This window comes from Brachyistius frenatus, unplaced genomic scaffold (genome assembly GCF_029030835.1).
Source record: "Brachyistius frenatus isolate BFR_SWC_R1_liver_20210118 unplaced genomic scaffold, ASM2903083v1 Contig_281, whole genome shotgun sequence".
In the NCBI taxonomy this organism is placed as follows: Eukaryota; Metazoa; Chordata; class Actinopteri; family Embiotocidae; genus Brachyistius; species Brachyistius frenatus.
The window spans coordinates 131,254-145,006 of NW_027210880.1; the positions used below are offsets into that span (position 1 = coordinate 131,254).

At 46.7% G+C, this 13,753-nt stretch overlaps 2 protein-coding genes across 3 annotated transcripts; both read right to left on the reverse strand.

The window, feature by feature from the left end:
- Positions 1–2,268: 2,268 nt before the first annotated feature.
- LOC138634886 (transmembrane protein 121-like) lies at positions 2,269–3,222 on the reverse strand. Its single transcript, XM_069722088.1, has one exon. It carries the CDS (start codon positions 3,220–3,222, stop codon positions 2,269–2,271), a length of 954 nt encoding a protein of 317 aa, XP_069578189.1.
- A 1,953-nt stretch (positions 3,223–5,175) lies between these two features.
- LOC138634880 (spastin-like) lies at positions 5,176–13,495 on the reverse strand. Of its 2 annotated transcripts, none has more exons than XM_069722080.1 (17): positions 12,856–13,495; positions 10,119–10,202; positions 9,837–9,920; positions 9,694–9,759; positions 8,877–9,055; positions 8,659–8,789; positions 8,014–8,107; positions 7,791–7,865; positions 7,470–7,541; positions 7,252–7,327; positions 7,070–7,161; positions 6,884–6,963; positions 6,614–6,656; positions 6,463–6,542; positions 5,952–6,022; positions 5,690–5,730; positions 5,176–5,490 (listed from the first exon to the last, which is right to left on the reverse strand). In XM_069722080.1, the coding sequence occupies exons 1-17, from the start codon at positions 13,142–13,144 to the stop codon at positions 5,365–5,367; spliced, it is 1,683 nt and encodes a 560-aa protein (XP_069578181.1). In that variant the 5' UTR covers positions 13,145–13,495; the 3' UTR covers positions 5,176–5,364. The 2 variants fall into 2 exon arrangements, with proteins under 2 accessions (XP_069578181.1, XP_069578183.1); XM_069722082.1 differs by having other exon boundaries at positions 8,877–9,052; positions 12,856–13,494.
- Positions 13,496–13,753: the final 258 nt, after the last annotated feature.

Sequence of the window (13,753 nt, forward strand, 5' to 3'; positions counted from 1 at the left end):
AGGAGGTAAAATAAATTAAAACTGCAAGCAGTGATCTGCGGGCCCTCGCAGCTTCACATCGGGGATCCAGCGGGTCGGGGCCGCCGGCTCCCCGACGTGCAGCACGCGAGGGTCGGCATAATCCTGCTTGCAGTTTTATTTTTTTTCTCGATCTTGTTCCTTATTCTTCTTTTTTTTTTTTAAAAAAAAGGCTTTTTTTGGCGGCTTAAACATCTTCAAAAACTCATGAAAGTTGGTGCCTGATGCAAGTTTCATGAGGTTTGGAGCATCATTTGACCTTAAACATCAACTTCCTGTAAACATCACACTTAGCCGCATCGCCCTGGCTATACCATATACTCTATACTCAATCCTCTATAATATATACTCTATACAATATACTCTGTACAAAAATGAATTTTGGGTCACTTTTTGGATGACTTTTCTTTGGATATTTTGGATGACTTTTCATGACTTTTTGGAGTATGACCTTTTTCTGAACTGACATCACACACCTCAAGTTACTTCTCACTGTGAGGCAACTGCTCTAACCACTGTGTCATACTATATCATGTTGTCCGAAATATGAAAAGAAAAGTCACTTTTGGACTTTTATTTTGTAGCTGACCTTTGGTTTGGTATTAGTAGGACTGCACGTACAAACCCAAACCTGCGTGGCTTACCCTTAGAGGGACTTGCCTTAGGAGGTCTCGCCCTCCGTGAACCGTGTGGCTTATTAAGGGGACTCGCCCTCAGTAAACCTTGTGTGTTACCTCGGCGGGTAAACTGTGTTATACCATCGGTGCTCCGGTCCTAATAAAACATTTCCATGTTTTAATGGGGAAACCAGCGCATGTCCTGATGAGGAGCTGCTTCCTGTTATTGATCAGACTGATGTGATGACGTCAGCGCTTTAAGCGGGAAGACATGACGATCTGTAAACAGAAACGTCAGAGCAGCAGAGGGGTGAACTACGAAGTGAGATTAGTGGGTTATCGAGGTATGTTGAGACTAAAGCATGTTCAGAGACTGACAAACATCTGTGTCTTTGTCCGATGATTTTTATGTTTGGTATTGATTCATTTCACTATGTTTTTTTTTTTTTTTTTACTGATATCAGGGACTGATTGATGCACTAAAGCATTGCAGTCGTTGCCTACTTGTAAGATCTGACAGTAAACCGACCCACCGCTTTGAATTGTGATTTTATATTTATTTCTTATCTGCTCCTCGGTCCGTTTGACACCTCCGGGGCTGCAGGTGAAATAAGACAAAAACGTTTATACTCGTCATGAGAATACATCTAACAATAAATTAATTTAATGAAATATCCACATGTAATTAGTCCGATCTTCCTGTGCACGTTATGGTAAAGTCTTTCAACACATTCATACAGGCGGCGATTTAAAAAAAAATAAATAAATTGTTTTGCACATCCTTCCATCATTTAGCAGCTGCAGCTCTGCTGCTTTCAGTTTGGATTATGTTTTTAAATTCACTATAGTTTTTTTCAAATTGTAGTTTCCACCTCGTCTTTAAAATATGTGGCTCTGCTGTCAGTACACTTGACAATGTCTGTGATTGGTCAAATGCTGCAAACACTTTCTCTTTAATGTGAACGCGCTCAGAGCCGAAAGCAGAAAGTCTGAGTTAACAGAGAAAGCTGATAACCACCGTCATAGTACAGATGATCTCTGACGTCGAGTTTCCGCTTTGTTGAGCAGCTCAGGCATAGAAAGCCTGGCTATGTTGATCTTGCTCCGTGGTAACACCCCCGTCTGCTCTTCATCCTCTTTAAACTCTTCTTCTTTTCTTTTACCTTATTTCATTAATTTGTAAAATTCACTGTATCCGAACCTCTGGCCACCTAGTGGCCGGGCTGCTGAACTACAGTCTGCAGCCTGACATCCTCTGAGAAACTTCACTGAGGATCAAAGGAAAGACGCACTAAAAACTGAAGGATGAATATCATCTGTTTCTGACAGTTTCCATCAAAACTTGCTGATTTTACACAGTTTTGCAGTTCCAGAAGTTTTAAGTGATTGATGTGTGATAACGTTGCAGGAATGGGGGGAAAAAAATGAAGGATCCGCAGTCCGGACATCCAGTGTAAGAGTTTTTGAGCTGCATTTGAATTTGACAGAGAGGGCGGAGCTTTATCACAGACAAACAGTCAGACCAGGAAGTACATGTCACTGAGGTTGCACCAGGTACCAGACCAGCTGAGACACCTCGCTGCTGCCTGTCTGGTTTCATCTCGTTGTCATTCGTGTTCACTCACATCTGCCATCAACCTTCCTCTTCCTCCTCATCCTGCTCCTCCTCCTCCTCCTGTATGGTGGTGAAGTCCTGGATCACAACTCGGGGCAGCACCACGGTCCGGTTCTTCTGCGTGTCGGTGCCTCGTCCTGCAGGCGGAGACGGCGGCTGGTTGCGGTACTGATCCAGACTGCAGCTCTTCACCACGATGGCGAGCACGTTCTTCCCCACCATGATGGCTGACACGCGGGCGTCGGCGTACAGCAGCAGGTTCCCGGCACGGATCAAGAGGGTGGAGACGTTGACGGAGGCGAGGCTGAGGATGGGGTAGAGCATCATGCGGTGGGGCAGCACGTGGACGCCCTGCAGGCTGATCTCACTCAGGGAGATGCAGGGCAGCAGCAGCAGCAGGAGGTAGCAGTAGAAGAACATCAGGCCCTCCACCCACAGGGGAAGCCCCGCCTCCTGCCCCTCCCACAGACCGGCCTGAACGTCCAGGACGTCCAGCAGGTCCAGAACCACCCAGAACAGCCGGCTCCGGATCTCCTCTCTCTTCCCGTGTGGTTTCAGGTACTCCAGGTGGCCGACAGCCGCCAGCGCCACGAACACGACGGGCACGCAGACCGACAGCAGCAGCGTCAGAGCTCTCCTCGACACGCCCGCCTCCGCTGCTCCGCCCACATCCTGAGAGCGGTAGTTCTGGTACACAAAGTAGACCTTGATCTCCAGGACGAAGACGTAGAAGAACCAGAGGATCATGGCGGAGCCTCGCCGGGCCGTGCGCACCTCCGACCCGGCCCAGACGGCCGTGTACCGAAGAACCACGAGGAAACACGCGTCGCTCACTAGCACGGTGATGCACACCCCGACCCGCCCGGGCCCCAGGTTCTGCTCCACCAGGTAAGCATCCATCAGCGCCAGGCTGGAGAGGAGGAGGACGACCGTTAGACAGATGTGAGACCGGTTCGGTCCAGGGGTCTCCATCAGGACGTTCCGTTAACCTGCAGTTCCGCCGTCACCACAAGGTTCTGATCCAAAACTAATCCATACAGTCTATGTGTTGGATGTTCTCAGGGCACGCTGGGTTGGATTATTGATTCCCGATCACGTCTAATCCTCCAGATCAGTCAGGAAGCACCAACCTGACGGGTGTTCAACATGTTGGTCATCAAACAGAACCTCAGTGTGACCCGAAGAGTCCTGACCAACGGACGCCATCAGAGACTCAAGAACCTCCATCGCCTCGAACTGGACCTCACAGCTCTGATTCTTCTTCAACAGCTGGACTGACAGATGTTTCACTAAAGTCGAGAAGTCCTTAACTCTGCTGCAGGTTACATGATCAATAATCAATAAATAAAGATGATCCAGCTCCGACTTCGACCGCTCGCTGAGGTTAAAGATCTCCAGATGAAAGCTGCTGCTCCAAAAGTTCCTCTCAAACTTTTCTTCAGTATAAACTTAGATTTTGACAAAAGTAAAAGTCAAACATCCAGAAAATTAAACTGAGAGCTCGTCAACAGTCTCCTGTCGCCACGGCAGCCAGCAGGAAGCTGGAGCATCCTCAGTCTCATCTGACACACACACAGCAAACTGTGCTGTGGTTCTACCAGTCCAAGGACTTCACCTGCTCCGACGGATTCTCACGATGTCAACAGATGAAAAACGAAACATCCACAGGAAGTGAAACATCATCAGGCAGCTGAGAGGCCGACCGGAGAACCAGGTTCTACCACATCATTCAGAAACAAACAGACCTGAGATGAAAACATGTGGAGTAATCAGTGTGTGTGTGTGTGTGTGTGTGTGTGTGATCCTAATGACCCATCTTTTAAGTAGGCTGATCTTTTTATGGGAAGATCACATTAAAAAGAGATGAGAAGATGCAGCATGATGCATCTCATTAGCCCTGTTTCATCCGCTGAGTCCCGCTCAGCGCCGCGTTCACGGATCAGAAGTTCTGCTGAAACCTGGTTCTGGATCAGAGCTGCACATTTGTGCTTCAGAAAGAAAACACTGATGAGCGTGGTGCTCCCGTAGCTCGCCCCACGTCCTATCGCTGTTTGCTCTGTTCACATGAAGACGAGGGAAACGTCTCGGTAAGACTTCAGGACTCATGTTTTCCTTCGCTTCAGCGAGAACACGTTGTCAGCAGAGGTTAACATACAGCTGCAGAAGTTAAACACTCCACAGTGGGAGGAGAGGCGTCTCAGGAGATTCTGCTTTTGATCCTCCAACTACTGTTCCATGATTGACAAAAGTATTTGAGTGTGTTGCCTCCAAACCAAGATTGTTGGTATTAAAGGGCCCAAACATCAGACCGGATGTAAAAGTAGATGCAGAAGCTGCAATACCACCGAGTGCCACTAGAGTTCGGCTCCAAAAACGCTCCGGCTCTATAGACTCCCATTCAACTTCTCTCATGAAATACAAAGTCAATCAAATTTCTCCACCAGTTATCTCGGTGTTGTTAGCTAAAGTTACTCCTTCTTATTAGTTTTCTGGAGGTCCATCTGAAAATAATCCCGTCATTAATTAGAAAATAAGCGTCAAAAAGACCTGTTTTTAGGGGCATGTCTGTTTGATTGACAGGCCTCTGGTGCAGTCAGGTTACAGCTATCGGTGGGCGGGATGTAGTATCGTCATGTTTCCGATCAGATCAGTCAGATCCACCGCTTGCTCCTCCCCCAGCGCGTCCAAATATGGTCACTTCCTGCTCCAAACTGCTCCAAAGGAGCAAGATAGTGACGGACAAAATCTGAACTGGAGGCTTCATGACGTTCAAAAACCAACAGGTGACGTCACTGTTGACCCCCAGCATCTAATCAGGTCATCTTTGAACACTTGAAGAGATTGAAGGCGTTCCTGAGAGACGATGTTCAGAACGGACGAGCTGCTGCTGCCAGAAAAATAAAAACACCTTCATCATGACACAACTGAAGGTATGTTACCGTTTTAATAGTTGATTTAACATCCGGCTCACTGACAGTTGAACAGTTGATTGTTGTTTAATGTCCCTGAAAAACAAACAAATAAATATATAGAGCTACAAAAACAGGTCAGGTAGTTAAAAGAAGACGTTTGTTTGGAACTCGATCTGAGTTCAGGTAAAAAAAAATCAAAATCTCAAGGAGCCGTCGTGTCTCCAAAGTCTTTGTTCCAGCGGACGTAGAGCTCCAGAGTCTGAGGAGCAACGCTCCGCTTGATCTTCTTCAGAGATGCCACGAAGTCTCGGAAACAAACGCTCCGGACCTTCAAGGGAAACAGACGGACGGTGAGGAAACAGGGAGGCACACACCTGCCGTCACACCTGCCGTAAATTTACACACTAAATTCTACGTCAGTGTGAGATTTATTCCGTCCTGTTTTCTTTATTTGTTTGTTTGATCAGCTGACCTCAGGACTGATTGATCACATGATCACAACCTGTGCACGCGTGGACGGAACTCACCTGGCTGGCCTCCACCTGCCTCACCTGTTCTGGACGCAGCTCTGGAAACACACAGACACACCTGATGTAAACCAGCTGCACATGACGACGCTTCCAGCTCGTCAGTAACGTTTTTATTCAAATGATAAAAAAGCGCCACGTTCAGATGAAGTGCTCCAGGCTGCAGCGAAGAGTTTAGACCAAACCGCTGAGCTGGAATCAGTTTTAGAGAAAGAAGAAAGAAACGAATGGAGAGAAGACGACGTCACAGACTGCAGCTCACCTCTGATTGGTCCCAGCGAGGCGTCTTTAGCCAATGAGGTGAGATCACTGCCGGAGTAGCTGTCTGTCATTCTGAACCAGAAACACAATTCAGGGGTCATACGGAGATCAAATAAGGGTCAAACCGAGGTCATATAAAGGTCAAACGGGGGTCGAACTGAGGTCATACAGAGGTCATACTCCAGTCTTACAGGGGAAAACTGAGGTCATACAGGGGTCCAACAGAGATCGTCTGCTGTGACTGGACTGTTTACATCATTGGTGTCTGTCTTTGTTTACAGATGTCTTAAAGAGACCTCAGAGCAGCTGCAGGGTTGGACAAGCCTCTCTGAAGTTGGAGACATACTTCAGTTTGAAGAACAAACTGCACGTCCTGTCAATAATGTTAACAGTGTTGATATAACACTGTGACCCGTGTTGATATAACACTGTGACCCGTGTTGATATAACACTGTAACCTGTGTTGATATAACACTGTGACCCATGTTGATTGACAGGCGTCAGCGGCTCACCTGGCCAGGTGCTGCAGCTCTCCGTGACTCAGCGGATCGGCGTGTTTCTCCAGCAGCTTCTTCAGCAGCGTGAAACGAGTCTGAAACAGAAGCAGCGTCACGGCAGGCCGACACACTTCTCTATACGTTTGTATTGTGAAGGAGAACCCACCTGCTCGTCCGGCAGACCCACGAACACACGTTTAACGAAGCGCCTGCAGACACAAAGATGAAAAACAGGGTTCAGTGCTGCCACCTGCAGGCAGACACACACAACAGCAGGAGATCAACACATCAGTCACATTCAGGGTCTGACCACATCACTTATTCCGGAGATATCACCTTCATGACAGACGCCCCCTGCTGGTGATCTCACAGCAGCAGAGAAAATTAAAGACAAACAGAACAGGAAGTGGATCAGCGGAGGGATAATGGATCTGACCTGAGGACAGCCTGGTCCAGCTCCTGAGGTCTGTTGGTGGCTCCCATCACCAGAACGCGGTCATCGGGTCCAGACTGAATCTGAAACCACCGGACAGTGTGTGTCAGTGTGTGTGTCAGTGTGTGTCAGTATGTGTCGGTCAGTGTGTATCTGTGTATCTGAATGTTTGTGTTGTTAAAACTCCACCCCGTCCAGCTCGATGAGGAACTCGGTCTTCAGCCGCCGGCTGGCGTCGTGCTCGCCGTTCCTCCGCTCACACAGCAAGCTGTCCACCTCATCTGAACACAAACATAATCATCATCATCATCATCATCACATCAGCCAGCAGGATGAGCTCAGTGAGCCTCCTGATGAAGATGAAGAGTTACCGATGAAGATGATGGATGGCTGCAGCTCTCGGGCCACAGAGAACAGAGCTCGGACCAGCTTCTCTCCTTCACCCACCTGCAACACACAGACACAGTGACTCCTCCCACCTGCAACACACAGACACAATGACTCCTCCCACCTGCAACACACAGACACAATGACTCCTCCCACCTGCAACACACAGACACAGTGACTCCTCCCACCTGAGGGCACTTACGTATTTGGAGGTGAGACTGGCGGCGCTGATGTTGAAGAAGGTGGCATTGGACTCAGCGGCCACGGCCTTCGCCTGCACGCAACAAAAACACAAATCAAACGCCTGAAGGTTAAAAACATTTATTGATGACCGACGTCCTCAACGTGTCCTGTTTGTTGCCATGGTTACCTTGATGACACGCAAATCAACACTAGCTGTTTCTGTTTCAAATTAAAAGCACTCATTACAGAGGACAGAAACCCTTCATTTCTTAACAAGGCTCTTATTGTGAAATGTGAATGGAGGATTCAGACGCTCGGTCCACCTCTTCCTGTTTCTCACCAGCATCGTCTTGCCGTTGCCGGGTGGACCGAACAAAAGAAGTCCTCGGGCCGGAGCACGCAGTCCCGTAAAGAGCTAGAGAAGAAGAAAACATGCTAACAAACCAGAAACTGCAGAAGAAGAAACTCAGCAGAACAGAGAACAGGAAACAGAAGAGGAAACAAGAAGCTGCAGGTTTATCTTAAATGTTCCATCTGGACTTCAAGAAACAGGTCCAGCTCACCTCGGGCCTCAGCGCCGGCAGAACCACGATCTCCTGCAGAGCCTGCTTCGCCAGGTCCTGTCCAGCCACATCTTCAAACCTCACGGACGATCGGCTGGAACACACACCCAGAAGCAGGACAGAGCCATGAGGACACATTCACAGACCGACTGAGCAAATTAAACGTAAAGAAGGCGGAGCTGCTGCACACCGACGAGCTGCGGAGATCCACCGGTTAGGAAAGTTCTACTGCTCAGATCCGACCCACTCTGAGGCGGGTCAAGGTCCCGTCAGGACACCCCCCCCTCATGAATCTACTCATGAACGAACTGACTGTTGCACAGTTCACCACTCTGACAGCTCTGCTAGCATTGGCATGAGGATGGCATCTTCATCCTTCATGTTCAGAAACATTATACCTGCTGTGATCCAGTGGACTGAGACGATCTGTAGAAATCTGATGAGTCACATTTCAAACCTCCACATGTGGTTTCATCTGATTTATACTGCCCGTTCTGGCGGTCCGATTCTGGCTCCTCCCACTGCCTACAAATGTCTGCTGGATCAGCAGCTGTTTATTTTACACGTCTCTGATCAACCTTCAAACCTCACACTTCCTGTCTCACCTGTACCTGCTCCTCTAACGATGATATCACAGTCTCTCACCTGTCCACGACCTCGTTGAGGATGAGGCCTGCCAGCTTCCTGTCCACGTGTTTCAAGTTTTTCGTATCGTTCTTCTTCAGAGGCGTCGACGCCGGTGAGCTGAACTTCCTGCGGTGACGACTCGCTCGGCCCTGCAGGAGAGAGAGAGAGGATGTCACAACCACAGAGACGTGTGTGTGTGTGTGTGTGTGTGTTTGTGTTTGTGTGTGTAAACACACCTTCCAGGTGATGTCACTGCGGTGGGCGGGGGGGCGCTGTGAACTGATGTCTGAGGAGCGATGAGCGCCTGCTGAGGAAGACGAGGAGGGTGATGAAGAGCGGGGCGTCTTCAGGAAGTTCTTCGGTCGTCTGGACGACGTCGGGTCAGAGTCTGTCCTCCTGGTGGCAGCGCCACCTGCTGACCGCACACAGGTGGAAAGGTGAGGAGATGACTAACAGCCAATCGTCAGTCAGTACATTCACACCTGGAATAAACGTTATTCACATCTGAAGGCTGGGATTGACAGGTGGCTGCTATCTTCCAACAGAAAACTCATTCAACATATTCCTCATTCCCATCATAAGACCACATTTCCCACAAACCCCGTCACTTCCTGTTGTTGTGGTTAGCTAGCAGCAGTTTGTTTTGATGGTGAGAGGAGAGGGGGCGGAGCCTCGATGGTTGGAAATAAACACTTATTTTTTTAAAGTCTGTTTTATTTTGAATGGAGACTTTATGCTGTCATACTTTCAGCAGAGTTTCTGTTCACGATGTTTCTGTGGAAAAAAAATAATGTTTTGATCTCAGGGTTGTGATTTCCTGGAGGGACCGACTTTCTTTCTTCTTCAGTACTTTAATGTGATCATAGTTATCGTTGGCTCTTCCGACTTCGTGTTACTTGAAGTCGTGTTACTTTGTGTTCCCAGAGCTCACCTGAGGGGGGCGCTGACGTAGACTTTCCATTCAGGTGAGAAACAAACATTTTAAACATGTAAAATATGTCCTCCAGGTGTGTCGTGTTACCGTGGTTACGGTGTCTGAGCAGCAAGTCCTACCTGAGTTTGGGGATGGGAGGGGGCGGGGCTTCATTGTGCCTCCATCGGACCCTGAGACCACCTCGACTAAAACACAGGAGAACAGTGAGAGAACGGACCGGATCAGAACCGAGCCTGAATGAAGCAGTGGAGGTTCATCCTACCGAGACTCTGTAGGCGGAGCTTCACCGCCCTCAGGTTGGAGTTCATCTTCCGCTGCAGCCGCCGGTTGCGCTCGTCTTCCTCTCCTGAAACAAGAAACAAGAAACACAACTCTGATTGGATCATCAAGAAAACAACTGACCGACAAAAACAACCTCAATAAATCAACAAATGAAGAAACAATAAACAACATGGCTATAGTGACATCACCATTTTAACTGTTGTTTTTGTGTCTGTTTTTCTTCGTGGTGAAACCGTGAACTTCCTGCAGACAGTGAACTCACCGCGTCCACAGACCTGGACGGAGACGCCTTCCTCCAGCTCGCTGATCCCCCGCTGGTACCAGCTCACCGCCTGCTGCTTGTTACCTAGCAACACATCAGCCAATCAAACTACGTCTCTCTGAGCATCGCTAACCTGCTGTGTTCTCAGACATACACCAAAAGCAAAAAAAGTAAACAGATGCACGCAAAAAAATAAACAGACGCACGCAAAAAAATAAACAAATGCACACAAAAAAAAAGTACATAGAAGCGTTCAGTGAATCCTTTACAGTTTCAGTTACGTTTCTTTAATATGTGACTTGAACACTTTGTTATACTCGCGCAAGATTTTTTGATTTTAGAGAATAAAGTCAAACCTTCAGAGCTAGACATACAACTACTTGACTTCGTTTTTGGCATTATGACTTTGTTCCTGTTCTTCTCGACATTTGAACCTCGCTCACGACATTTCGACTTTATTCTTGAAATACAAAATCAAATTATCTTAAATTTTTTCCTAATGTGGCCTCAAACTTTCCTCTTTAAAAATGTTCTGGTGTCAAAATGTCAACAATGATGAAGAATCTTTTTAAAGTGTCTGAAAAAAAAAATTCAGAACTTCTGGATTGAAGATGAACAAACAGAAAATAAATTAAAACTGCAAGCAGTGATATGCGGGCCCTCGCACGCTGCACGTCGGGGAGCTGGTGGCCCCGACCCGCTGGATCCCCGATGTGCACGCAAGGGTCGGCATATTCCCGCTTGCAGTTTTATTTTTTTTCTCGATCTTGTTCCTTATTCTTCTTTAAAAAAAAAAAAAAAAAAAAAATAGGCTTTTTTTGGCGGCTTTAACATCTTCAAAAACTCATGAAAGTTGGTGCCTGACACAAGTTTCATGAGGTTTGACCTTATACATCAACTTCCTGTGTCACGGCGAAACATCAAACTTAGCCGCATCGCCCTGGTTATATATTATATATATATATATATATATATATACTATATACTCTATACAAAAATTAATTTTGGGTCACTTTTTGGATGATATGCTATAGTATGACTTTTCTTTGAATATTTTGAACAACATACTTTGGATATTTTGGATGACTTTTCATTACTTTTTGGAGTATGACCTTTTTCTGAACTGACATGCATGCCTCAAGTTACTTCTCACACTGAGCACCTAACACCACTGTGTCACACCATATCATGTCCGAAATATGAAAAAGAAAAAAAGAGTCGCTTTTGGACTTTTTTTGTTTTGTATTGTTGTTGCTGTTTTGGTATTAGTATGACTGCACGTACAAACCCTAACCTGTGTGCCTTACCCTTAGAGGAACTTGCCTTAGGAGGTCTCACCCTCCGTGAGCCACGTGGCTTACCCTTAGAGGGATTTGCTCTACTTGAACCTTGTGTGTTACCTTGGCGGGTGAACCTTGTGCCACGTCACTTTTTTTGGCCATCACGCCACGTCCACACCAATAAACAAAAACAAATTATTTTGATAACTTTTAATTCCAAACATGTTAAGAGTGCACAGACTAAATTTCAAGTCGGTCCGACTTCACCAAGGTTGCTATTAATGGTTCAGATTCCACCTTGGCCTGTTGATGGTGATTCAACTTTTAGTGAAGTTGAAACGTTTGGAGAAATTGAAAAAGTTTTGCATACACTACACATTACAGGAATATATTTAATATCACTGCAGACCCCCTTGAAAACATGTATATCTACTATCCAAAGAATGTCTGTTTGAATGAATATTTGTGGACGGGGGAGTTATAGGTTGCAGTGAGCCAAAGATTTGTCACAATGCAAACTAATACCTGGGAAGATTGGTGGTGCAGTGGTTAGCAGTGTTGCCTATCAGTAAGAAGGTGACCTAAAACTCATTTTTGGGTCACCTTTTGGACGACGTGCTATAGTATGACTTTTATATCATATTTTTGACGACATGCTATAGCATGATTTTTGGTTCACTTTTTGGCTGCCACGCCGCAGGCACACCAATCGCCGAAAACGAATTCTTACATTAACTTTTAATCCCAAACATGTTAAGAGTGCACAGACTAAATTTCAAATTGGTCTGACAAAATCTGAAGGAGGAGTTTGTTAAAGCACAACATGTGCGAATCGCCAAAAATGGCGACTAAATTCAAAATGGCAGATTTCCTGTTGAGTTGATGTAATGGTGTGCTGTAACTTTTTTGTACATCTTGGTGTGATACACACGTCCATCGAATTTCGTGCATGTAGGTGAATGGAGCCGCAGGGGCATCTCTTTAGGGGGCGGTAGCGAGCCATTTGGCCACGCCCACTCACGAATCCACTAAAATATGAACATTTTCGCAGGGAGAGATGGGTGTACCAATTTTCACGAGTTTTTAGAATATGATAAAGCCGCCAAAAATGCAGTTGTTTACGAAGAACCATAATAATCACTTGGATAACAATAGGGCTTTTGCACCATCGGTGCTCGGACCCTAAATATTTATGACAGATGAATCAGTAATGAGGAGAATTTACAGGATTCATCTGATCAATAATCAATAACAACCAGTCATCAGCAGACAGAGTGCTGAGACGTTTATGTTTTCTCCCGCCAAACTCAAACACCTGAAACTCTCCTGGTTTTATTTTGTTCTGGTCGATGCCGACCGAGCTGCAGCGGAACCAGAACATTAAGTTACAGTTTATAAAGTCACTTTCAGCAGAACAACAGTTATTGATTTCAGACACAGTCCGACCTGATCAGTACCTTCTTCATCCTCGTCGATCCTCAGCGCCGCAGAGATGAACCCGAAGGCCCGGCTATGGTGGTTCCGGACCCACTCCCCTCGCTCCGGACTCCCGCTGCCGTCCCGCGGCTCGGCTCTGACGGCGGCCACTGTTCGGGTCCACACCCGGCAGAAGAGCCACCGGAGCAGCGACAGCGCAGCCAGCAGCGGGTAGGACACGGACAGCAGGATGCCCAGCCTCCCGGTAACAGAACCGGTACCGACGGAGCTGCAGGTCCGCCTCCTGTCGCTTCCTTCGCGGGAACTCATTCGCTTCCATACCACAGCATCCCGGTCGGGTTCGGTCCAAAGAGCCGCTGCGGTTCAAATGAAGCCTTCCCTGCTTCCATGAACCGCCACCTGGCGGCCTGGACGACGAACTAAAGATCCCCCGCTGTAGTACGAACAAACAGTAAAATAAAATCTGTACAATAACCACAATAAACATCATCAAATAAATAAAAACAACCAAACGAATTCAAAGTCAATAAATAATACTGTTACTTTCCTTCTTTCTTTGTTGTATCACCACCCTGAATACCGCCACCTGCTGACGGAGCTGCGTCACTGCACTGAAGAGGCTCTTTGTACCACTTCTCAGTCCTCTGAAAAATACATCATGTTTTTCATTATGGTCTATATATGTGTCGTTTTCTTAATAAAAGCCACGTTGCTCCAGTTACTGGGCAAAATCCGGTGTTGCTATGGCAATTCAGAGCTACAGGCAGCGGATATAAATAAATTAAAGTTAAACGTATTAATTAAATGATATTAGATAACCTGACGTTTTAATGCCTTCGGGGTCGTTTTCAGAAAAAAACCCTCCTAAATCACTCAAATGACTGTAAAATGATAAAATAAACCTGCTCAATAAATAAA

Bases quoted from the DNA above. Each gene is read 5' to 3' on its own strand.
- LOC138634886 (XM_069722088.1), bottom strand. From the start codon at position 3,222: ATGGAGACCCCTGGACCGAACCGGTCTCACATCTGTCTAACGGTCGTC.
- LOC138634880 (XM_069722080.1), bottom strand. From the start codon at position 13,144: ATGAGTTCCCGCGAAGGAAGCGACAGGAGGCGGACCTGCAGCTCCGTC. The intron at 9,056-9,693 runs GTAGGACTTGCT...GTGTGCGGTCAG, and splicing joins CCTCCCATCCCCAAACTCAG to CAGGTGGCGCTGCCACCAGG. The intron at 6,543-6,613 runs GTGGGTTCTCCT...CTTCTGTTTCAG, and splicing joins TGGGTCTGCCGGACGAGCAG to ACTCGTTTCACGCTGCTGAA.